The sequence below is a fragment of the Megalops cyprinoides genome, chromosome 21, assembly GCF_013368585.1.
Source record: "Megalops cyprinoides isolate fMegCyp1 chromosome 21, fMegCyp1.pri, whole genome shotgun sequence".
In the NCBI taxonomy this organism is placed as follows: Eukaryota; Metazoa; Chordata; class Actinopteri; order Elopiformes; family Megalopidae; genus Megalops; species Megalops cyprinoides.
In genome coordinates, this window is record NC_050603.1 from 5,013,334 (window position 1) to 5,040,000 (window position 26,667).

At 47.5% G+C, this 26,667-nt stretch overlaps 1 protein-coding gene across 1 annotated transcript in view; it reads left to right on the forward strand.

Annotated features, from left to right (window-relative positions):
- Positions 1-3,242: 3,242 nt before the first annotated feature.
- Positions 3,243-26,667, forward strand: part of rims3 (regulating synaptic membrane exocytosis 3) — a 43,125-nt gene continuing 19,700 nt past the window's right edge. Inside the window, exons 1-2 of the mRNA XM_036555517.1 lie at positions 3,243-3,498; positions 17,082-17,368. Coding sequence (XP_036411410.1) covers positions 17,119-17,368 — 250 coding nt within the window. The 5' untranslated portion in view covers positions 3,243-3,498; positions 17,082-17,118. The remainder of the gene's footprint in view (positions 3,499-17,081; positions 17,369-26,667) is intronic.

Here is a 26,667-nt window from a genome sequence, read left to right on the forward strand (position 1 = left end):
GGAATGGATTTGTTATTGAGGCATATATGCAGTGTGTGTGTGTGTGTGTGTGTGATTGAACCTGCTCTTAACCGTGGTGATTGTAATGTAGTTGCTTTCTCGTAGCTCTGTAGTGGAGCCCTGCATTGATTGCTGAGAGCCACGCGTGGCTTCCTCCGTGGTTCATGGTGGTCTACGCACCGTCTCCTCTGCAAGCGCTGCGTACTGCGTGAGATGGCTGTGTCAGCGCGTTCCCTGACCCAGACGCTGTAATCTCGTCTGCAGCGCGTGGGTGAGAAGCAGGACCAGCTGAGTCCTGCCAGGTCAATGACCTGCGAGCAAAGGCACAGGTCTGTGGCTATCTGTCACATAGTCAGTGTCTCTCTGTATACACAGCACAGTGGACCACATTACATGACACATAGAAGACACCACTGCAGCACAGCACCATGGGACACATGTAGAGCTACGATCATATCGTTTTGGCTCTATTCCATTCTACCAATGCATATGAGCTATACCCTTTTATTTTGCGTGTAGAGCAAAATAATCAACTATTCTGTATAATGCATTCACATTCCTGCGTAATATAAGATGAAACAGTACACCATCAGTCAGATTGCATAGCTTCTCCAACTCTGCGTTAAATAGACAGGCCTGCTGGACACGATAGCACAGCACACCAGCACGGTAGTGTATATACAATATACAGTATGTATAGTATAGTATGCTTGTAAGACAATAAAACACCCTAGGACAGTGGTGTATGCATGCATGCAGTACAACAATACAGCAAGCTAGCACATTTGTGTGTAATACATTTTAGACAATATGACACGCTAACACAGTTTTGTAGGACACAACAGATAAAATAGCACAATGTATACTTCTCTAACACACATATCAGCCATTACAGCACTTCAAGGGACCATCTTGCTTGCAGCGTGTAGGACAGATCTTCTCTGTACTCCCATCACAGCAGGAAACTGTCCTATTGTCTTTTTTTCCTCTCTGTCTCTCCTATATCTGTTTACGAAGTACACACACATTAACATAAAGAGCAAACAAGCTTCAAGGAAATGGCCGGCCATTGATGCTAATCTATTTCCCTGCACGTGTTGGGCTCTGTGGCGCAGACGTGAGCCGGCCAGCCCTGGAGCCTCAGAGATCACACGAGACAAGACGTCTGCCCCCGTCTCCAGGGCTCCTCCATCACCAAATTCAAATTCAATTTCAAATTCAAACCCAGTTTCAAATTCAAACTGTGCTTGGAGGGCGTGATGCCGCAGCTGGCTGTGTTGCTCTCTCTCCATCTAGGGGTGCCTTCTCATCTCAAAGAGAGAGCGCAGAAGCGGAGAAAGGAACGACAAACACGAGGCCTCACCTGCTTGCAAGCCCCGAGAAACCAGGGGAAATGTAATTACGGGAATAATACTCTCATGTTCTCATTTTCTCTCCTCTTCTTCCTCTGCTCCTCCTGCTCAGTGGAAATATACAAAATGATTACAGCGTTCCGCCCATCCCAGAGACGAGCGAAAGTATCCCCATCAAATGAGTTTTCTCTTTTGAAAGGAAACCCGCGCCAGTGGTCGGAGGAAAGCGGATAGAACCGCCACAGATATTTAATTGAGATGAAACCTGCCAGCTCAGGCCCAAGGACAGAGCACAGCAGGAGCAGGAGCTGATCCTGGATCAGTTGGATATTGATATTCAGTGGCGGTATTGGGCGGTGGAAGGTTTGACCTTTGAACAAATGTCACCCACATAAGAATTATGTGTTCTTTCCAGAGTTACACAAGTATTACAGACGTTGCCTGGAGAAACCCTACAGCTGCCACCCTCGAGTGAGATGCAGGGATACCTGTCCAGAGAAGTAAACTGACAGGGCCTCTACGCCAACCACATGACTCACCCCCCACCCCTCAAACCCCCATCCATCTCCAAACTTTTGAAAGGATTGGCCATCTTGGTCGAAACAAACCAGCATTTCCTAATAAATTAAAGGTCAGATTGGGCAAGTGGTATTGGCATTTTAGTAATGCAGTTGCTTGAAATCAATCATTTTCCCCCTTGACGCTACATAGCTAAGCAAGTCTGAAGGTGCTCTGCATTATACCTCTCTTTTATTTCTTTTTTTTTTATTCCTGTAGCCGCTGTCAAAAGAGTTACTGGAGATAAACCAGCACCGGTACGCAGCCCTGGCTGCGTGTCACTGTTAATCGTTGTATCAATGACGGTAAATGCCAAGCTGGCGTTCAGAATCAGACAGAGGGCATGTAGCGAGCCCGTTGTGGGCCGAAAAAAGGCTTATTTATAGCACCCACAGCGGAGCGAGCTGGTCTGTGAATCACAGCGGGGGCCAGGCGCAGCGGGGGAGAAGGAGCCACGGGCGTTCGTCTTCGTCCGCGGAGTTTCATCTCATTCCGCGGAGTCGGGGGGAGTCGGAGGGGGGATCGGCAGCGCGAACGACACAACAGCGCAGGGCCCCCCTGACCCCACTGATCGCTGCTCGTCAAGCGCGGCTCCCAGGAGGAGACTGTGGAACGTGCTTCCGGGCTGTTCGGCTGATCTACCCGCAGCTGTCTGGTTGCCATCCCACCGATAGCGTTTGTTGTGAAAGTTTGAACCAGTCTGTCAACCCTGTGTCACTCTAATCCATCATGCCATTGACCCACATATGTGACATGTGTCAAAGCCATATCGCACAATGAGGCTAAGGTCACAATCCATAGACATATACACACGTATGCATGCACTCTCTCTCTCTTCCTCTCTCTCTTAGACTCTGTGTTAGGCTGTTAGACAGGCTCTCAGAAAGATACATACTTAACAGTGGATAGACAGGTGCGCACACACACACACACACACACACACAGAGCAAGCAAGGGTTCAAATAATATCTCAGAGGAGTCCCAGTATTATGAATGGTGAACACAAATCGCATCCTCTAAGCTGATGTATCGATTGCTTTGCAGGATACATACACGATATGCATGAGAGGTCCAGCCACAACTCAAAACAGCTGTAGCGGATGCTGTTGTGAGGATCCTGGTTATGGCATGTGTGGAAAAAGGACTTTCAAGTCATGTTTAAAAAAGACGGGGAAAACACATCTAAATGAACATTCACACGTATGAATCACTATAACGCCGAGGTGTGTAAGTAAATTAAGAGTCCTAATCACTGCTCCTTAATATCCCATACCGCCTGCCCCATGGGGATAAGTGGGTCAGGTGTGTAACCATGGAGATGAGTTAGCTAGGGGAAGGCTCTGGCGCGAGCTCACTTCAGTACAGTACAGCGCTGCTCGAGCCAATACCGCCGATCGCTCTGGTGCTGCGCCGCTCTCCGCGGTGGATACGGACCAGCAAGACCAACCCGGAGAAGAAGCGTCCACGATACACAGCCGAGCCAACAATAAAACACAAACAATGACATTTTCACTGATAAAACAAACACAAACAACCATTTGACAACTTCTGATATATCCCGCGCTTCAGCCGCTGCTTGCCGTTACCGGTAAGTGTATCTTTTATTATTGTGACAAATTCTGTGTCTTATAAGATTTATGATAACATTAATAGGTAACCAGCGAGGTAAATAATACTCATAGTAAATGCCAATAATGCATGTGATAATAATAATAATACTAATAATAACAAAAACAAACGTAAGCCTTTTATTATTGATTCTCTTTTACCAGTTGCAAGCTCAAATTAGACCTGGAAATGCCGCACAAAACATAATTGGGTGCATATCGAACAGAGCAAAAATCTAGTTAAAGCTCCTACGGTACAGAATTTAGCTTGCTAATTAAATTATTCATACATCGCTATAGGATAGAGCCCGCAATATTCAGAAATTTTCATATGCGGACATAATTGTATGAAATCTTAAGACGTGCAAAATGCACCCTTTTTGTGCAACATTTTGCATATGTCTCTGTATTGATAGTTCCCGTAGCCCGTCGGTAGCACTAGTCCTCTGTAGCACTTCGGTATAGCTTGGTATTGAGGAGAAATATTGGTATTCAGATGAATATGAACGCGGTTGCTGTGTGCGAAAGAGCGCTGTGCAGTTGTCTGCCTCCTCTCTCCCATTTCAACCACCTCACGCCCGATTATCACTTGCATAGCAGTTTTATTATAAATGTGTCGGAAGCGTATTGTTCTGATCTCGTAAAATTTGATCATTTCAGCATTAGATATGCTTATATCTGTGGTATGTGAAAAGCAATGGTGAACGTACATAGCATGATGTTTTCCAATGTATAGATTATTAGTCTGCAATGAAAATATGATAACGTAGGCATTCATGTGTATTCATCAGTTATGTTATCACGATTTGGTGCATATTTGACAGAGATCACAACGTACTGTTGAATTCTGAAAACTGCTGTGGTGTCAGTGACGCCACGGATTCGTAATCCCCCGTAATCTTCTGGAGAACAATATTTTTACTGTTCGACAACGATATCAGAAATTACAACGATGTGCAAACGTATTTATGAAATATGTATTTTATCCACCAAAACTTACTTTTAATTAACGGTGCTGTAGCATAGGCTGGCTTCGGTCAGAACTCCCTGGATCACCTGTCACGTGTCACTGGCTTTACGGGGGTGAAACTGCCTCAAAACGAATTGCACTTAATGGGGAGAGACGAGCAATTGTTGATTCCGAAAAGCAGGTTCTGCCGGCTCTTAATACTTCTCCAGTTTGGAACGACGAAGTCCAGGTTGAATTCGGCGAGTTGCACAGGTGTCACCCACGAACTAAAGCCAGCATCAAATCAAATCAAATCAAAACACTGGCTGAAACCCATAAACCCACCCCAAACCACCAAGATAACTGGCTTGCCTTGCGTTGCTCAGTGCATTTTAATTGAGTTTCATTTGGCAATTTCCATACATCGGTCATGGATTCAGCTGTATAGCACGTGTCCAACTGTGCCTTATCTCATGCTTCTCCAGAGATTATCTTGACTGTGTTCACCATCCCCCATCTACATGAAGAAATTTTTATAATTGAATTGATGAACATCTCTGAAACCACTGTGAGGACTTTTCCATATGCACCTTTTCGTAATTTCATGTTATTTATTTATTTATTTATTTATTTAATCGCTGGCATGCTTTATTATATTGTGCTCTCAGTGATTGCCAAGGATGATTCAAGACTTTTAAAAATCCTTCAAATGATAGCTAGAGTGGAAAAAAAAACTCTGAATGCAAGCCCAGAGAAGGTTAGTGGACCTTGGTGCATGGGCAACTTGCATTAGTGTCTGTGAGGGCTATGAGTGAGTACTGCCCGTGACTCAGACGGACTCTTCAGCGTGCTCAATGGAGGGAGTCTGATCTCATGGCCAAGGCTGACCTCTCCAGAGTATGGCAGCTTCCTTAAAGCCAGGGAGAAACTGATTTAAATTCTCTCCTCCTGCTCTTATTCATCCTTTTTGGCACCTCTCTTTTGAATTGCCTCTGTGCCCTTCTGTATTCTGGTGGCCACAGGACTGAGTCACACAACGATAGTAACTATTTATAAGATCCTTTAGAGGTCTCAGAATACAGTGAGGACACGCAGATGTCATGTCAAAGGGAAAATCAGGCCAAAATGAAAAGTAATTCTATCAAGATTGCCACTGGTAAATAGGCTTTGCATACCCTGTTCACACTATGGTGAAAGTGAGGGTTGGAACCAATTCAAAGCTCAAAATCCCAAGGTAACAGTCTTGGTGTAAAGCTGTAACTGAATTACAGTGAGTCTCACTGAATAGGTAGTCCAAGTGGGTTTATGAGATGGGTTTGGCAAAAAGCATGTTGGAGCTTGGCACCTAGATAAATACATGCTGTGTAGCCTTGTGCTGTTGCTGCTAGTAGTAGAGAATTAGCTATATGCCATTTTTGCTCACTTCCCTCTACGTTGTGAACTATATATTTTTTAGTTGCTGTTACAATGTATTGTTAGATACTGTATCTACATTCTAGAATCTTTCCTAACATCAACAGTGTCCAATCAATAGATACATATTTATTTGTGCACACTCTGATGTGCAGATTTATATAATTATGCAGGAGATATATAGTTAATTTCAGCCACATTATAAAGCTCCTATTTTCAGTCATAGTATAAAGCTAACAAGCAGAAATGTCTTTTTTCCAGTCATAGCTGGAGTCATCTTAATCGGTGATCCTTGCAAATGTGTTGCACTTCAAGTATGACTTAAGTTAATGAGGTATTAACAGGAGGATATCCTTGCAATCAGCCTGAACCCGTTTCAAGAGCCTCTAGTGTGAAGAGAGTCTGAAAGAACGTGATGAATCGTCTGAACACAGGGTAGGGGAAGCGGGGTAGTGTGGTGGTGTGATTAGGACCTGGGATTCAAGGCCGGGGTGTTGGAACTTTTTACATTTAGTAACCAATCGTGGGTCAGAATCAAAGTTTTACAGTTAAGGATTGGGAGTTGGATTGCTCCCCTCCCCAAAATGAATGTGAATGCTAATGCTTGAGCTGCAATCAAGGGCAGGAAATGCCTGCAGCCTGGATCAGAGGATTGTGGGTTTGAACTCAAAGCGGAAGGCAAGGACAAAGGTGTCAAATACATTATCATCACATTATTGTCATTTAGCGGATGATCTTATCCAGAGTGACTTACATAGGTTACAATATTATCCATTTATACAGCTGGATATTGACTGAGGCAATTGTGGGTTAAGTACCTTGCCCAAGGGTACAACAGCAGGGCCTTAACAGGGAGTTGAACCAGCAACCTTTTTGTTACGAGCCCTGCTCCTTACAACTACACCACAAATCTGTCAAATAATATTGATATTCAAAATAAAAGGATGACCCATTTAATGTCAGTAGTGTGCAGACATAGCTATGCATCTAAGTCGCTAGCAGTCTACAGGCTTTAGTCCTTTGCTCAGCGTTATGATTTGTGTATTTGATTTTGCATATTTGTTGCAAATGATTCTGTAGTACACACACACACACACACACACACACACACAGTGCTCTGTGATAGGAATTCATCTCACCCATGCTGCCATCTCACTCAGTGATGACGGAACTGAGATCCAAACCCTGAACGTGACACGCGACGTGGATGTTGGATGCTGAGCGTGAGAGAAAGGAGAGATATAAGCAAGTGCAGCCACTAGCATCCAGCCGCACTTCTGGAAGAGGTGGCCATGTTAAAGGTTGCCAGAAATATTTGCACGCTGCTGGTGACATGTTTTCTGAGGTCAGATGGAAGAGATAATTAGGCCGTTTCTCTGGGAACAATGGTGGAATTTTACTGTCACAATTTGTGGATGGGATTCAAGCCTGAGGAAGAGCAAATAAGGAGAAATAAAAAAATATAGGCCATGCATATTTGCGACGTGCTTTTTAAATTTTTTACAGTTGTTCTAGTCTCCAGCTTTTAAGACCGTGAACTACAAGCCTAACTTTCCAAGGGACGGGAGCAGGCTCAAGCCCACTAAAATATTAAGGAGAAGAGTTTTGGGTGAAGTCTAAATGGGCAAACAGTCTGAAAAATATGATCAGCCCTCTCTCCATGGAGACCATGGTGCAAAAATCCTCCATTGGGCCAAGAGCTGAATAAATTGAAATAAAGTCGCTTGACAGTGTAATGGTGTGTGGATTTGAGCCTGGAGGCAAATGATGCTAGAACCTCTACGTCATGCACTTAACCTGGTTTCCCAGAGTAAAACCAGCTGGGAAAAGGGGTACCTCAGGACGCGTGGTACTCTGAATGGGTTCACTTTGATAACAGTTAGTCATCTCCGTAGTGTTAGCAGTGATCCATGCTTATGCTCCCCACTGCTGTACTGACCACTGCTCCACACTGCTACCCTGACCACTGCTCCACGCTGCTACCCTGACCACTGCTCCACACTGCTGCTCTGACCTCTACTGCACACTGCTACCCTGACCTCTACTGCACACTGCTACCCTGACCACTGCTCCACACTGCTACCCTGACCACTGCTCCACACTGCTGCTCTGATCTCTACTGCACATTGCTGCCCTGACCACTGCTCCACACTGCTACTCCAACCATTTCATGAGTACTCTTACATTTAAACAGACCTGAACCAGTTTTTTCTCCCTGTGTGCACACACAAGCGACTCACTTTAGATTTAAATCACAACCGCTAAAAGCTTGCATGGAAACCTGGTCTGACACAGTGGCACTGTCTGTACAGGTTAGCATCTCGAAACCACAGCAGCGTCTTTGGCTGCTGAATATGAGCGAAGATGAAGCCTTCATATGCAAGAGTCTGAGAGGTCTCACCTCGGTTCATGTCCCCCCTGGCCGACACCCCCCAAAACAGCGTGCGTAGAGGGGGAAAGCAGGATGCATTGGGGTGGGGGTGCAGCAGGGGAGGGGGGTTAAGTGCTCGCTGATGGAAATGAATCAATCCGCTTCCCCCCCCGAGCGATAACAATCATAATGTACAGCTGGCCAGCTGGAGTGTCTTTGAAATGAAAATTAAAATATAACAAAATAGGTGTTTATCATAGTAATTATCTGGGTTTATCCCCGCCTCCGTGGGGTGGGGGGTGGGGGGTGGGGGCTCAGAACCCCATCTGCATGGGCATAAGAGGACACTGAGAACAATGGCCCTGATAGGCTGGAGCCCGGATCAAAGGGACACGCTGGGTCAGGGCCACTGTGCGTTTGGAAGGGGGACAGAACCAGGCGCCTTTCACAAAGGGGGGGGGGTCTCCGCTTCTGTTTCACGCGGCTTTGGCCGTTTAACCTTGGATCTGCCAGAGCGCGTTAACTGGAATGAGGTCATGTACTCAAAGGGTGGCGCTTTGGGCTCACGGTCTTACGTTGGGCTCAGTCTGCACTGACGTGCGGTCCTGGTGTGTTGACCTTGTCCAGCTCAGGCTGCACAAGTTAACTTGTGGTAGGGCTTGAATAGTGTTGTGCTCACACTCACTGGCCTGGGGGGTGTTAGCCTTGACTCAAGTTGAAGGGATACACTTCCGTTCCATTGTGCTAGAAGTTGCTCTGGATAAGAGCGTCTTCTAAATGAATGCGATGTAATGTAATGTAATGTGTGGACAGGCTGGCTAAAGGTGGGTGTGTATCTCACCGCTGTTCTTTATGAGATGGGTGTAGTTTCCCCCTGCTGTTCTTTATGAGATGGGTGTAGTTTCCCCCTGCTGTTCTTTATGAGATGGGTGTAGTTTCCCCCTGCTATTCTTTATGAGATGGGTGTAGTTTCGCCCTGCCGTTCTCTATGAGGTGGGTGTAGTTTCCCCCTGCTATTCTCTGTGACGCTTGAAGGTGATGCAGTGCATATTGTATTTTACTTTGTAGGATACCATAAGAGAAGCGGCACATATTGCATACCACAAACTTCAGGCTGCATCACTTCTATGCCTAGAGGGAGCTGTTTGGATGTTTATATTTTTATTTTAAGCATATTTACATTCACGCCATGGCATTTTCCAAGTGAACATCATTGAGAAAATCCCATTGTGGGATAATGGTGTGGGGTTATGGAGGGCTATATGTGCCACTTTCAGCCGTGCTTTTAACGTTGTGTATTTTCGGGGTAGGCAGTGTTCCCAGGGCCACTTTCATAGCCTGCATTTCACACATTATCCCATGGCACAGCTGGGTGTTTATGATAGCCATTCGAGATAAGTACCCCAAGTACCCTAACAGCAGTGCCCCAACCACAGACTAAGCCTGTAACCTTGTGCTTAAAATGTCCAGCTGGTTTTACAGAGTGTTTTTTGTTACTTTACTCAATGACCCAATAAACCACCTATGTTTTGTTGGAAATGGAAGGTTTGTTCAAGATCAAGATGTTGTATGGAGGCAAAAGCACACCTCAACAATCACGCTGCTGTTGACAGGACATTAGAGTACCCCAGCCTTCAGTGTGAGGATGGGGAGAGCTTTGTGTTGACTATCTTGACAGTGTTTTGGATGACAATCTGGCACCACTTGGGAGATTTCCTCAGCACGCAAGTGAGTAGGGTTAGGCCAGAGGCCAAAGCTGTAGAGCAGACTGACAGTAACGTACCAACCAGAGGCTAAGACAATCTGAATGGAAAGTAGGTTGTGATTGTCATCGATGACATGTTCAGTCACCGATGACATGTTCAGTCATCGATGACATGTTCAGTCATCGATGACATGTTCAGTCATTGATGACATGTTCAGTCATCGATGTCATGGTCAGTGATGTGCCCTGTTTTATCATCAATGTTCTGATTAAACCTAAACTGGATGTGTAGCGGGGAAAGTGACAGACACTGCTGCCAGGAATCCATCAATGACACCAATTGATTAGTCATTGAGACTATCAGGGACTACAGTGTCAATGTGGCATCAATATTCTGGACACTGACAATGGCCAATTCACAGAGAAGTGTATTCTTCCATTTTTTTGAAAAGCATTTTGCAACTTGTTTACATTTAAAAAATGGGGCTTAAAGATTCAGCAGATATTTCTGAATCAAACAAGGTCAGTTAAATACATAGTTGTGCTTCTGCTTTGTACTTCAAGGTGTTTTGTCAGCTTCAAACAACCTGTACAAATTGAAAAAAAAACAAAAAAAAACAAAAACAAAACAAGAGTAATTACAGTGTTTGTCATCGGGGAGCTGTGGAGGGTGTTGGAGGACTGTAGGTGTTTGAGCCCGGTGTCATGGCCGCCGCCCCGTACCGCTGAAGTCCCAGTGGCCTCTTTCTGTCTGTGGAGAGGATGTGAGCAGATGGGGGGGGGGGGTGCTGTGATTTATCATTGCACTAAACAGGGCACCAGTCAAGATGGCTCCCTGTCTAATCCATCACTGCCCAGTTAACCCAGTTACACATGCCAGTACGGCTTGGTTTGAGGGAGGGTGTGTGTGTGTGTGTCTGTGCGTGTGTTTGTGTGTGTATGGGGGGGAGGGTCTAGGTTATATTTAGCACATCCCAACCTCATCCCTCATCCCTTCCATACTGTGATGAATGACGAAGTCAGTGCTGAGATGACTTTGCATTGTGACACTATCAAAGGTAATCTCATTCCGCCGAGGCATTGGGGGAGCAGAGAGATGCTCCTTTCTGTGTCAGCGAATCCTACCACGAAGGCCAGGTTAACCGCTAACTGCTAACGATGAAGCTCATGGACTGTGATCTGGGTGTTAGCTAGCGACAGGAGAACGAGGCCACGAGGCTTAATGAATCAAAAGCTTTATGGGGCTGTCAAAAGTTATCTGTGACTCACCGCTTTAAACCAATCATAGTAATCACAGTGTTTTGCTGTGGAGAGTAGAGCATTCATTTGTACCAGCCAGTGACTGACAGCACATGAAAGCACCACACATAATGGGGTTCATGGAGCCATGCTAATGATAGTTTGAAATGATCTGTTTTAACATTGGTTGGCCGCCTACATCTAAGGAGATTGTAACGTACGAGAAAATATTGGTGTTTTGCTTTGACAGATGTAGTTTCTTCCTTTGTGGCTGGGCAGAGTAGACTGAAGGTTGTGTGTAAGGCATTGAAAGAGATAGAGAATATTATTTGCTCGGCACATAGTGATATCCCAGGCAACTTTCAGGCATTGAACATTCAACATTTTAGATATCTATTTAAACAGGAGAGTATTTACAGAAACAGTTCAGGTTAAGCACATTGCTGGAAGGCACATGAACTGTACCTCACTTGGGAACTGAGCCTATAGCCTACCAGTGTCAGTCGCTGCTGCACCACACCGAAAATGAGCAGGCCTTCACAGGAATAGTTTCATTTGTTTTGCAGCAAATCGGGAAATGAGATCTGGGTCAAATTTTAGCGTGGATGATTGTCGTCATTGCAACGGTGCCAGAGAGAGGGCTGTGTGTTAGGAAAAACACGGATGAAACAGCACAAGAAAGAGAGAAGGCAATTCCTCCTCAGGATGGAAAGAGCTGTGTGTGAGAGACTCTGTATGTGTGTGTGTGTGTGTGTGTGTGTGTGTGTGTTTAAGGCGGTGTTGAGGTGGCTCAGTTCTTACCTCTGAGTCTCTCAGTGTGGAATCAGGAATCAAGGTACTTGCATCGTCACTCTCAATGCATGGATTCTGTGCTTCCATCGCTGTTTGTCTGTAAAACACACACCCTCTCAGGGTGCAGATATGCACATTAACCATGCAGATAGGGAACAACACACACACACAGGCGTTTGCAGTCCAGGATTGTCCCATGGCAACCTTGATGCTTTCCAGTTGCTGCTGGTCTACCTTAATGTGATGTACATGCCCAACACGCTTGCACAAACACGCCGTGTTTCGATGAGTGCAACCATCCCATGATCTGTCTCACATCTGTACATATGTCTTCCTGGGTTGGAACAATGAAGTACATGCTGAGTTTGGCGCGTTGAATAGGCATCACCTACAAACTAAAGCCAACAACAAATCAAAACATCTAAACATATAACATCTGCCTAAACATCCACATCCACACCCCAAATCGGAAAAAAATGATAACATGCAGGTGCACACACAAGGTTCAAACACATCGCACATCAAAGGCACTTATTAACACACACACATACACACACACGTGCGCATGCTACCCACTTCGCTGCCTCCAGTACAGTTCCTCTCCATCACCCCTCACATCTCACATCCGGCTGTTTGCCAGACGGCTGCCTCCCTAATGGACCCTCAGGAGCGGGGGTGGGGCAGGTGAGATCTCTGTCTGGCCGTGAGAGCCAGCCACAATGGTTTATCCCCCCTCCCCCCCCTCACCGTCCCTGTCCGTACAGGACCTGCAGGGGGTGCGGAATACGGAAGGTCATGATAGTGGAGTAGCTCCTGTAAACGCTGAAGACTGTAGAAATCAAAAACGCTGTGTTCCAGCGTTTGCTCTGTTTCAGCGTGCAGCCGTGTGTGGGTGCTTCTCCTTTTTTTCCACCGGTGTGCCTGCCTGCCTGCCTGCCTTTTCCCCGGCGCCTGCGAGCGGCACTCGCAATGCGCACGTCTTTCCGCGGGGCTTTGATTCGCCGGCGGCTCTCGCCGTGCGGCCCGCGCGCACGTCCGCGCCCGCTTCCCCGCTGCAGTGTTGAATCACGGCGCCAGGCACTGAGTCACGGCGCGGAATGTGGAACATTGCAGACGTAGCGGGAGCCCTGGGGAAAGGGGGGTAGGGGGGGTAGGGGGGGTGACTGGAACAGCAGCCTCCCGTGCTGCGGTATTGCGCTGCGGTGTTGCGCTGTGAACTCCCTCCTCATTTCCACGATTGATTTACACTTACCTCCCCGTTACCTGGGGCTCGACTGCACGGCTCGAAACGCTTGTGGTGATTTGCACACCTGTTTGTTGACAGCAATCGCACTCATTTTGCCAGTCTCTTGGCCATTGTCGTTACATTACATTAGCGTCATTGAGCAGATGCTCTTATCCAGAGCGACTTTCATTGGTTACAGTGTTTACATGTTATCCATTTATACAGCTGGATATTTACTCAGGCAATTGTGGGTTAAGTACCTTGGCCAGAGGTACATTAGCAGTGCTCCAGCGGGGAGTCGAACCTGCAACCTTTTGGTTACGAGCCCTGCTCATTACTGCTGTGCTACACTGCCGCCCCATCATGGACCAGCGATGCCTGTTCGGAGCGAGCAGTTAAGCCACACCAAAGGATTCTGGGTAAACAGGCGGAGGGAGGAAATGACCTCGGGGCGAACCGGAGGAGGACAGGATGAAGAATAGTCCGGGTGCGAAGTGACGTCCCGGGAGGCGGGAGACATGATGGATGCAGCGCGAGAGGCGGGTAAATGAAGACGAATCACCCGCACGGTCCTCCGAGCCTCGCCCTTCCCCGCGTCACACGGTTCCCCAAGATCAGCCTCGCTTTTTCCGCCGAGGGAGCGGCAAGAATCGGGCCCTCCCGGAACAAGCTCACACGGAGGCCCAGCGAGGCTTGCTCTCCCGCTCTCTCTCTATCTGCTCCGGCCCTAATAGAATTATCCTCCAATTCATTCCCTCGCTTTCCCTCTCCCTCTCTCTCTCTCTCATTCTCTCTGACCCTCGCTTTCTTGGCTTCTTCTCTGCGTGAGATGAAGTCCCCCGAGAGGCAGAAAGAGAGCAGTAGGGGGAAGGGAAACAGTGATTAATTGGAGAGGAGATGCAGTTCTCCACCTCCCTGTCTGCCTCTCTCTCTCTCTCTCTTTTGCTCTCTCTCTACCTTCTCTTGCTTTCTTCCTCTCTCTTTTTCTCTCTCTGTCTCCCTCTTTTTCCTTCCCTTGCCCTTTCTCTCTTTCTCCGTCTCTCCGTCCATTTGGTGAGTTCACCAAACGAAACCGCTGCAATGATCAGTGCGGGTTTGATCAGCTAGTCCCCTCCCTCTTCTCTCCCTGCTCACATTTTTATTAATATCGGGAGTAGAAAGTGCATTATTCAGGAGGATTCAGTCACATCCGCAGTGAAAAGCACTCGGGTAGAAACCTAAATCAGAGCGAGACCGGATAACCGCGCCCGCGATTGGGGAGGACTCTCAGAACTTCGCCCCTGTTTTTCTGACATGTTTCCGCACGGAATGCTCTGATGCGGCTTTGCTCCCGTGGGCTTCACTTCCTGTGTGCCCGGCTCGCCAACGTGACGGCCGCAAACACGTTTCACACACAGACGAGCGCTCGGCCCCTGATGTAAGACTTTCACGCTCAGCTGGGTGGATGTGCTTGATTTAAGAGACACTTCATGTATCGCATGCTGCTGGAAGAAAAGACAAAATGATAACTATGTATATTGATCCTAAATAAAAAGAAACCTTCTATATTATTCTAGTCATATTCCCATTGTATTGATGGTAAAGCTACCACAGCAATCATGTCATGCATGCATTTCAGCATCCACCAGATCTGCACTACAGCACATACACAAATCAAATACAGTGATTTAAATGACTTGGAACGTCCAACAGGGATTTTGTAAATTAGTCCAGTGAGAGCTATGTGAGGGCCAATGGTACATTGGAATGACGTTGTCTGAATGTGCTCAGAGATTAGTCAGAACGTATTGTGTAGATTGTCTGTTTTTATGCAGCGTATACCGCAAGTGAAATTGCATTACTAATTCAACAGATCAAAAAGCTCCCAATTTAAAATCTATCTAAAGATAAAACTATCTCTGTGGCGGCACCAAACCAAATGAAAGCAAATTTTTACTAGCAGCTTCTAGTATTTTCTAAGTAGTTGTCATGGGGTTTAGTTCTAAATGTAAAGCGTGTGTGTGTTTCAGCTGTACTGCCTGGCAGCCACAATGCTCACTGCGTTGCGAGGTCGTATTTCTGGGAAACCGCAGAAATTAGATTCCCGTATAGCGGGGTGCAAATCACATCGAGCTTCAGGATTTTTCCCTCCATTCTTCACTGGGAAATGGCGTGCATAATGTCCCGACAGAGAAGAGGTGGGGGAGGTGGAGGTGGGGATGGGGGGGGGTGTCATCTCAGCCATTTTGTTTCATTCTTTCATGTTGCCTCGCATGATCTTTGCTGGTCTCTTAGCAACAGGTCTGTAGCTATATACACAGACACATGGCCAGCTACTGTATAATATGTTTAATGGGTGTAATTCCTTTTGGCATCAAATCTAAATGGTCTGTTGATGGATGTGTTTTGGGGAGGCTCTCTTACTTTGGGACACTTTGAGGGGCAAAAACGCATCGTAGACTGTATGACAAGGATAATACATTCAGTACTTATATAAATGTATCTATAATTAAGCCACACAAGTAACATATAAGCACTTTGTGTTTGTGTTACTAGTAAAGTGGCCGTAGTGCTGTGTTTGTGAGGTAGGACAGATGTTCCTTGAGGAATATTGATGGAACAATCTTCTGCACTGAAGAAGTGGGGTTGTGCTGAGTTAATGTTGCCACAGACCACAGAACGGCTGGATTTTTAATGCGTCCTTGAGTTGTCTGCTTAACGTCAACATTATAATTCCGCAATTACAAGCGCCCGAGCGAGGAAATGAGTTTTAAGGGGTTTTTTTTATTTTACATGAACACTTTTAAGACTTCCTCTCTCTCATCTCTCTCCCCCCCCTCCCCCCATCCCTCCAATCTCTCTCTGCTGTGAACCCAGAAAATTCCCTCTCTCGGTGTCTGTCCCTGGAACCGTGGGATGTCACTGCTGAATAATGCCGCATTCTGACGTCCGGCGCAGCGGAAATAAATCTCCTGTCAGTTTTTTAAGGTCAGAGGAAAAGAGGAAGGTGTTGTCCGACTGTAGCGTGAGGCGACGCAGCAGTGCGTATGCAGGCCCGACCTTCTGCACGGTGTGCGCATGCTGCTGGCATGAGAACTGGCGTGTAAATGGTGTAATGGATTTAATATTGCTGTTACTGTCAAGATAATAAATAGTGATGACCCTGTACAGCACTCCCTTTAAAATGGGGGGGGGGGGGGGTGTACATGTGGGAGTACCTTTCTCAAAGGGACTGAGTGCTGTGAGTGTATTCATTCACAACATTTTACTTGTTTCAGTTTCGCTATTTCCCAGCGCTTTCTCTCAACTGCCTTTTCCAGCGGATTTTCCAGCAGTCATTGTCCTTCATTTGGGGCTCTGAGTCTTCTGGTTTACTGTTCCCTGCAATGGAAGAAAAGCAGCCGCAACAATTACGTTTCGGTTGAAAGATTGATTTGATTTTGTTTGATCTGATTAAGTGATATATTGGTGGTAATACTGATCTTACTGATTGGTGGTATTGGTGGCAATACCGTACATCTGTGTGGTCATACCAATAAAGCTTGTTTGAGTTTGAATTTGAATTTGGGTTTTATTTTTGTCTGCTTTTGATTCTCGTCGTGCCATCATGAAAAAGGGGGCCACAACAACTACATTTTGATTTATTGTTTTTGATTGATGTGATGGATTTATATATTGTTGGCAACACTGATCTAATCAATTGGTGACAACACCAATCTTACTGATCCGTTGTATTGTGTGGTCGTGCTAATAAAGCTCGTTTGAGTTTGAATTCGGATTTCATTCTTGTCTTGGATTCTCCTCATGTAATTATTAAATCTGGATTGAACCTGGATGAGACTGCCTGGGATTGGAACCCATGACCCTCTGGTTTTTCTCTGCCCCTCCCAGCCCCAGCCCTCCGCAGCCCAGAGGCCCCAGCGGGACGATGATGCTCAGCAGCTCAGTGGAGGTGGCCAGCCCGGGGGGGATGGGCGCGGCGGCGGCAGCCCGGAACGTGGTGCGCAGCTCCAGCATCAGCGGCGCCATGTACAGCCTGGAGAAGAGCCCCGGCGGCCCCGCCGAGGCCGCCAGCCTCGCCGGCAACAAGAAACGCCGCTCCAGCCTGGGCGCCAAGATGGTGGCCATCGTGGGGCTGTCACAGTGGAGCAAGAGCACCCTGCAGCTCAACCAGCAAGGTAGGAGGTCGCCCCCTACCTCCCCCGTGCCGCCTCGCGCCCTTTCCTCCCTCCTCTTGCACTCCCGCTCTCTGCCTTCTCCACCCCCTCTCGCACTCTGCTCACTCCTTCCTTCCACCACAGTGTCTTGGTTTCCGGCTGTGCCAGCCAGTCAGGTCAATGTGACAGGAGCATGATGGCCCTCTCTAAAGCCTCTCTCTCTCTGTTCTTCTCTCTCTCTCTCTCTCTCTCTCTCTCTCTCTCTCCTTTCTCCTCCTTCACTCACTTCTGGCTGATTTCTCCAACTCTCTCTTTCCTGGCGCTCCATCACTTTTTCCCTCCTTTAGAATCTCTTCTCCCTCACTCCATCCATCACACATTTATCTCTCTTCCTCTGTAACACACTGCCCCCCCCCCCCCCCCCCCAGCCTACCCCCCCTCAGGTAAGTGTGTCACTCATCACTCTCTCTCTCTCATCTCTCGCTCACCTCATCACTCCTCCAGCAGTTTCTCATCTCCTCATGCTCCTCAGTCAGGCCAGATTTGAGAGGATAACTGTCGATCTGCCCTCTTTGTCCCCCCCCCCACCCCATTTCTCTCCCTCTCTCTCTCTCCCCCCTCCTCCTCCTCCTCCTCCTCCTCCTCCTCCTCTCCCTTCCTGCAGCCTGCTCCTGCAGCCGGGTCAGTGTGACTCTGTGACTCTCTCTCTCTCTTTCTCACCTCTAAATTACCATCTCCACTTGTCTCCCTCAATCAGACTCTCTCCTCCACTCGAGCGAGCAGGAGAGTCTTCTCGAATACGCTTTCCTCTTTCCTCTCCCCTCCTTCCTCCACTTCCACCTCGCTCCCTCTTGGCCTCTTTTAGACCTTTCTGCTGCTAAAAAGGTTTTCAGGGGTTGCAGAGTGGTTAAGAAACCAGACCTGTGATCGCAAAAAGGTTGCCCGGTACATTACCAGGTGGGACACTACCGCTGTACCCATGGGAATGGAGCCTAACCTGAATTGCTTGTGTAAAAATGCAGCTTTACAAACAGCTAACATGTCAGATGTGTGCTACTTACACCACCCTGGACGAGGGTGTCTGCCAAAGCAAATAAATAATGTAGTGCGCGTGGGGACAGTAGTCTGGTTTTACACAGGGATGGCTATTTCCCATCTGGCTCCTTAGCCTGATGTAAGGCCAATTGATTTTGTAGCTCTGCTAATTTTCCAGTTAAAGACGAGGATCATGTCGAGAGGGAGCTGGAGGCCGGATTCTATTTTCTGGTTTGGCTTGACGTCTTTTGCATGAGCCTCTGGTGTGCTGCCTTTCACCATCAGTCCGCCAACTGCAAATCATTCCCTCCGCGCCTGGGCTGCGTGGCAGAGGGGCGATAGGTTTGGTGGGAACGATGCGGGAATATGACTCAGCTCAGCGTAATGATCTCCGTTATAGAGAGCAGTCACGGGAGAGTTTATAGTAAGCGTGGTAACAGGGCTGGAGTGATTCTGTGCACTCGTATCTCTTTCAGCTTGCTCGTACCTTGTCTGGCCAACGACTGAAACTTGGTCATGCTGCGCTTATGATATTGTTAACTCCTTATATGGCTTTTTGCTTGTGTTGTACTCTGCCTCACTTGTAAGTCAATTAATAAAAGTGTCCAAAAGCATCTGCCAAATCAATAAATGCTTGATGTAAATGTAAAGTTCTGGACACCTTTGGAAGGGGGGAGTGTGTTCACACCAGTGAGGTGGTGTTGGAAGCTGTTTCTGTGGCCCATGTGGGTCTGGTGCCGGAGCGCTGGGGGGGGGGGGGGCTCAGGGATCACATCTCGGCCCCCTGTGGAGGCGAGACAGCAGGGACACCCGCGTGAGAACGGAGCCGGACGCAGACGGACAGGTCAGCCCCGCACACCCCCGCGCACCCCTGCGGTCTCCCGGGCCTACCCCCACCCCCCGCCCCTCCCCGCGAGACGCCGCAGCTCACGCGTCCCGGTTCAGTCATCTCTGCTCCTGTCTGCGCTTCCCCCCCAATCAGCCTGACCTTTTCAGAGCGCCGCCGCCATCCCTCCTCATGACTGCCAATAACCGGGGGGCAAGTCCGCCGAAACACAGGCACATTCCGCTCCTGGGACTGGTGGGCCGGGGGCGGGGGGGCGGGGGAATGCAAAATGCAGTCATTTTGCAGATTAGGGCATCTGTATTCACTGTCTCTTCATCCCTTGTCTCTCTGCCCCAGTCCTACAAATTTTCTTATAATGATATTATGATATATGATATTGTAATTAATATAATTATGATATTAGCCAGGTGCCCCTGTTCCAGCACTGCTGTGCTACTTAGTTTTGTCTATCGTACACTTTCGCCTTGAATGGAGCAAAGCTACTCGCTACTCGCTACTCGCTACTCGCTACTCGCTACTCGCTACTCGCTACTCGCTACTCGCTGGCTGGTACAGCAGCAGTATTCCAGTCACAGCTGAACCTGCACCCCTCTGGTGGAAACAAGTCCATGAGGAGCCTTAGACAGCCTGAACACTGTCACTCTGCCTGCCTTTTGCTTCACAACAGCTCAACAGGGAGAGGCTTTACAAAGTAAGAAGCGAAGGGGAGAGAGGGGGAGAGAGAGGGAGAGAAAGAGGGAGAGAGGGATAACGAGGGAGAGACAGAGAAGGCAAAAGGGTTAGGGTTAAGGGTTAGGCGTAGGGAAAAGGGGGGGAAGGGGGAGAGAAAGAGGGAGAGAGGGATAATGAGGGAGAGACAGAGAGGGCAAAAGGGTTAGGGTTAAGGGTTAGGCGTAGGGAAAAGGCGGGGAAGGGGGAGAGAAAGAGGGAGAGAGGGAGTGAGAAAGAGAGACAAAGAGGGCAAGAGGGAGAGATAGAGAAGGAGAGAACGCGAGAGAGGGAGAGAACAAGAGGGCGAGAGGGAGCAGACGCTTACCTCACCCTGGCCTCTCTGCCAGCCATGACATCATGGCCATATGGAGGAGTCGTGCTGCCACGGTGCGCCATGGCCTGCCGCAGTGGGGCAGGAGCTGTCCCTCCGCTGGCCGGGGTCCCTGGCACCAGCCTGGTCCTCTGCAGAGAGCGGGGGGGGGGCAGCACGAGACTGGCACCCCATCCCCCCCCCCTCACCCACCCCTCTGTTTAGCGCGGGGCTGACACGGCCGTGAAAAACAGCCGTCGATATTTTCGTTGAAGGGTTTTTCTGTGTACAGCCGGTAATGGAGTGGCGCTGGTGGTGATGGGGAGGTGGTGGGGGGGGGGGGGGGGGGGGCGCTAAATTTAGCCGCTCTGACTTGAGGGAGGGAACGGCGAGAGCGCGCCAGTCACAGCAGCGGCAGGGGAAAATCACCGGTCTCCGCGATTTTTATGACCGGGCTTGCGTCTCGGTCCCGCCACCGAACCCCACGGCCGTAATCAGTCAGAGGGGTATTCAGCGAAATTACAGTTAACGGCAACAGACACAAAAAACACACGCCGCCGAATTACAGTCATTCCGCCTCGTCTCCCCAAAAGGGTATCAATTAAAGCATTACTCATATGGAGAGCAAGTGTGCCATTCAGAGCAGGAGTGCCCTCGTTGTGTGGAAGCCGACGGTGCGACAGGAGAGCCGTTTGAGCAGACTCCTGAGTGGTCCGCAGGTGCACTTCGTCTGCGCCGCTGCAGATCCATCATTATTAACACCCCTGAGCTCCAGGCGACTGGAGGTTCGATCAGATGATTGACTGGGTGAGGCCAGGTGCCTGCCTTCCGATCCCACGGCAGACATCAGAAGATCCTCGTTCCGACGGTCACTCAGCCATGCTCTCTGCATCAGCCCTGCACTCAACACTCAACATCCAACACTCAACACTCAACATTCAACATGCAACGCTCAACACTCAACATTCAACATCCAACACTCAACATTCAACACTCAACATCCAACACTCAACACTCAACATTCAACATGCAACACTCAACATCCATCACTTACCACTCAACATCTAACACTCAACATTCAACACTCCACATCCAACATTCCACACTCGATAGTTTACACTCTACAGTTGACAGACTAAGCTCACTCTGCACTGAGCTCTGAACTTTGCTCTGAGCTCTCAGCTGTGCTCTGGGCTCTGATCTCTATTCTGAGCTGTGAACTCTGCACTCAGCTCTGACCTTTACTCTCAGCTCTGAACTTCATTTTGAGGTCTGACCTTTACTCAACCCTGAAATTTGCTCTCAGCTCTGACCTTTGCTCTCAGCTATGACCTTTGCTCTCAGTTATGCATAAAGAAAGCACATTCGACCAACATGGCACAGAAATATCATTGAAGCCTTGTCATAATACCATATAATCACATGCCTTAACAATTTATTCATTAATAATCTATAGGATGTTACTTTTTTGCATTTTTTTAAGATGTACATAAAGTAACAACCATTTAATTAACAGTGGCCATATTTCATCATTGACGTCAAAGAAACATTATGGAAAAGATTTTGATAATCATCCTGAAACAAGGAGAGAAGGGAATTCACTAAGAATAGACTGAGATCTTTTGAAACATCTCTCGGTGAAATGCACACTATACAGCGGACAGCTGCGGAATGTGGTGAGATTACCATGAGAATGCTGCAGGAATCCCTCCTACAACAGCGTTATTAAATGTCTGAGAGATATATTTTTTTTCTCTTTTGGAAAGGTGAGACCACCATAAAATCCATTTGATCCATCAGCTGGCTTCTCCTGTTGCTCCGGTTTCCTGGAGAAATGCTCAGTCAGAGCGCTGGTTTAGCCACAGGTGCCTTTCCTGAGTTGTTTGTCTTTTTGCTTTTAGCCTGTAGAGAGAAAACACAGGAGAGAGAGGAATGAACTGCAGCCCGCCACGCGGTGCCTTTTTATGGGCCAGCGTTTCCTGTCTTAACTCAAACACCAGCTGAGCTCAGCAGTCCTAAATATAATGCATTTAGTGTTTCCGAAAAATAATCCGTGACCTTGATATTCTTCCCTCTGTGCGCTGTGAAAGACCCACAATAGTCTGTCTCTGAGCAGGCTTGATATCTGACTCACTGGACGATTAACATGTAAGAGTGAGCACTTTGAAAGTGAGCTAGAGCTCTTCAGCAATACAGTGGCAGAGCAGCAATGTTTTGATAAACAAAATGTCTAGATACACACTCAAATCAGTGCGAAATCAGTGCGAAATGGCTGCATTTCCTTGTACCGTAAGCACTGACGTACAGCATGAACAAGCGGGACCACAGAGACTCAGTGGACTTGACCATTGGCTAGTTTATATGAGAAAAACCCGCACTTCCAGATGAAAAATCAAAAAGTTCTGAGGATTTACACAGTCAGAGCAGACATTTTGAAAGATGCTTGAACTGGACTGTAAATATTGGCTCTTGGGTTTGAATGTATATTTATTTGCATTTATATATTTAAATCCAAAATTTTTCATGTGCTTCTCATTTTCTGTAAAACGTCAGACTCTTTCGCGGCTCTTCACAAAATCCTGTTGAGAAGACAGCCGTGGAACTGGCCGCAGAGTGATTTTTAAACCTTGAATAATTTAAAATGAGCAGATTCATTTATATTATTAAAACATACCGACAGTGGGGCGCGGGATCCGTTTGACACGAGCCCCCCGTTAAAGTCATTTTCGCAGCTGGCTGTGATGGGCCTTTTGGTCTCCTTCGGTTTGGCTTTGGAAGGCTCATTCTGCTGGATTCTTAGGTGCGGCTGAGGGTCTGGCCTCTGCAGCGAGATTCTGGTCCGCCGCCGTCACTCTGAGCGTTATCTCGGCTGGTGCGTCACCGGATGCAAAGCCGCATGCCAGGCGGGAGTCTTCAGTGCGCCGTGCCATTGCCGTGTCACAGTTCACGATTTGATGCCACTGCGCTCAAACGTGTTGGTGTCGTGACGGCCGGGTCCCAGGTGCCCCCTTTCAGGCTCGGCCTTTACTGAAGACTTAGGGGGAGCGAGAGATCATTTTATCTAATCTCGATCCTGATGCGGGACCGGCACACGGTCTGAGTGGACACTGAGTGATACTCTGTGTTAGACTCTGTGTTAGGCTGTTAGACAGGCTCTCAGAAAGATACATACTTAACAGTGGATAGACAGGTGCACACACACACACACACGCACACACACACACACACACACACACACACACACACATACACACACATATGCAGACACGCACGCGCGCACACACGCACGTGTACGTACACACACACACATATATGCATGCTCGTGCAGTACCCCTCACATACACCCTCATCCTTGCCTGGCCCCAAAACAGAGCTGTTTGGTAGGCATCATAGCAGGATCACGCCGGCATGTTGCAGCACCTAAATATAGTCCAGGGGGACGACAACAAGAGGGAGAAATGAACCAAAACAGAATGAATCACAAACACAAAATGTTCCGTCTTCAAAGCGTGGAAAATGGAGATCAAATTCAGGCACAGCGATGACGTTGCAAGACATTCACAGCTTTTACATGACGCTTCAGTGGTCTGCGATACCACATCGTTTCCAGCTCAGACTCAGCCAGGCAGAAGACGCAGGCACTCACACCGAAATCTTCTGCATCAAGATGCTTTCAAAACTCTGGACTGTAGACACCAGACCATTGAACACATTGCAGCTGTTATTTGTAGTTTATCCACTGTGTACAGTTTGTCTAAATGTAAAACAAAGAGGTTCAAAAGAGAAAAAGTTCCTTGTGCATATGGTGGCATCAGATTTTCCAGCATATTTTATTGTCAAATTTTGAAAATTTTTAAAGGCAGTGGAAAGATTTGAAGCTAAATGTCACTTTTGATCCCATATGTAATGAAATAAATTACATATGCTCATAGCACATTGTGTACATTTATGTGAATGCATCATACATTTTACAAATATTTTACACATTTTGTAAATGCTTTAATTCTTAAATGTAAATATTTCAAATATGTTAAGTTTTTTTAGGCATTTGAAATTTAAACTTCTTCCTCTTCAATTCTCGTGTACTGTAACAGTGGTGACTCACAGTAAGTTGTGGCTGAGATATAGAAGAGAAGAGAAGGCTTTGTGCACATGTTTTGTGTGGGTGAAAGAAACTAGGTACATAAATACACATAAAACAAGACGCTGACATACGTCCCTTGCTCTGGATGTTCCTGATAATCTAAATGAGAAACGCACTCCTCTCGGTTTAACCAGCTGAACAGCTGCGTGTCTGAGATGGTTAATGGCCGCTGCTCGAGGAAGTGACACTGACATTACACACAACATCCCCCCGCAATGGTCACAGGCAAAGTGGAGCTATTAGCTAATCTGCCAGCTCTCGCTGAAGAGCAAAGCGCTGGACTGTATCAAAGCAGTGTTTTAAACGGCGCAAAATTACAGCATGTGTCACACAGTCGGCATGACTATGTAGCAGGGCTCTCCTCCTCCTTCCTCGCACATCTCTGAAAGGGTATATGGGAATGGGGCGCCCCTAGTAAGCGGCCGCCGAAGCCTCCTTCCCCAAATAGGTCTGTTTGAGACATGGCACCGAACCCTCCTTCACCCAGGTTGATCCTTGTAAGACACGACACCTGAACTCTCCTTTACCCAGACAGATCCATCTAAAGCGTGCCACCGAACCGTCCTTCACTCAGATAGATCCATCTAAGACATGCCTCCAAGCCCTCTCTCACTCAGATCCTTGTAAGACATGACACCTGAACCCTCCTTTACTGAGACAGTTCCTTGCTAGACATGACATCTGAATCCTCCTTCACCCAGGTCGATCCTTGTAAAACATTTCCCCTGCAGTCTGCACGTCAGCCATCAGCTGTATTTGTCTGTCTGCTGGTCAAGCTTCCTGTTTTCCATCTCTCTCTCTGTCCCTTCAGTAACCCACCCTGCCGCCCCCACCCCCCGACCTGCTAACCCCCCCCCATAAGAAAGGGTTTGCTGAGCAGCTCATTTCTATTAATAGGTAATTCATACACAGCATGTAATCACTGAAATGCGTAAACGTGTTTTAAGCCGGGGGGAGTTAATTGATTTCTGTGAGATGGGTGAAGATCAGCTTGGACCTTTGCTAATGTGATTCGTTTTGGGCATTAAAATTTCCCTATGTGTCAGTGGCACATAGGCCAGGAGAGGGATGGCTTCATCACCCACACGTGTGTGAATGTGTGTGTGTGTGTATGTGTGTGTGTGTGTCTGTGTGTGTGTATGCGCGCGCATGTGGGGAGTCTGTAAAGATTAAAAGCCTTGCTCATGAAAGACCATCCATGCCTTTATCATTCTGAACCATTACCAACGATTCAAATCACTGCATTGGCTGCTGTTCAACATCACCACGCTGTCCACTGCTCCACACTGCTGCTCCCCACTGCTCTGTCCACTGCTCCACACTGCTGCTCCCCACTGCTCTGTCCACTGCTCCACACTGCTGCTCCCCACTGCTCTGTCCACTGCTCCACACTGCTGCTCTGTCCGCTGCTCCACACTGCTGCTCTGACCGCTGCTCCACACTGCTTTCCCAGTGACGGGCTGGGCTGAGCTCCTCAGTGCTGGCTGTGTCTGCAGCGTTGCGTTGGGGGGGAGTGGGCGTGGCACATGGGGGTTGTTCTCTCTGCAGCAGAACGGAGCACGTTAAGGCCAGAAAACACCAACACGGGCAGGCTAGAATATATGCCGAGCGTGCTCATAGAGGTCTTTTCCAGGCTCAGAGAACAAAGTGGGAATTTTACCTTTTAATCAGCTTGGCTTTTAATCATTTAATTTTTATTCAATGTTTCATTCATCATTTGCAAAAGTAGAACAACTGTGCTGTGTGTATAAACCAAACTTTATTATGTGAGTGAAGATCAAGGAAACTGTTTCTCAAAATAATCCCATGGAAAATATCTGTGGTGATTAAGATAGTAAAAGCAGTTATATAAATCAATAATAATAGCACTAATAATAGTCTTTGTTCTGATGTGGTTCTTAACATTAATTTGCTTTTGAAAGGCCTGTATCTAGGCCAGGTTATTGTACTGAAATGCCCTCATATAGACATATAGAGCATTGCTCCAAGCACGCACATACACACACACACACACACACACACACACACACATACACACACAGGCGTGCACACACATGCACACCTACACATACACACTACATTTCACTTTCACTTAATGGACAATTTATACACATTTATACAGTTGCACATCTACTGGGGCAAGTTTGGCTAAGCATCTTGCCTCTGGTAATGGTCCACCTGGGAAGTGAACCAACCACCTTTGGGTCATAATGCTTACTCCTTTCACATATGCTACACTATACTGCCTGCATACACATACCCAGAGACAGACA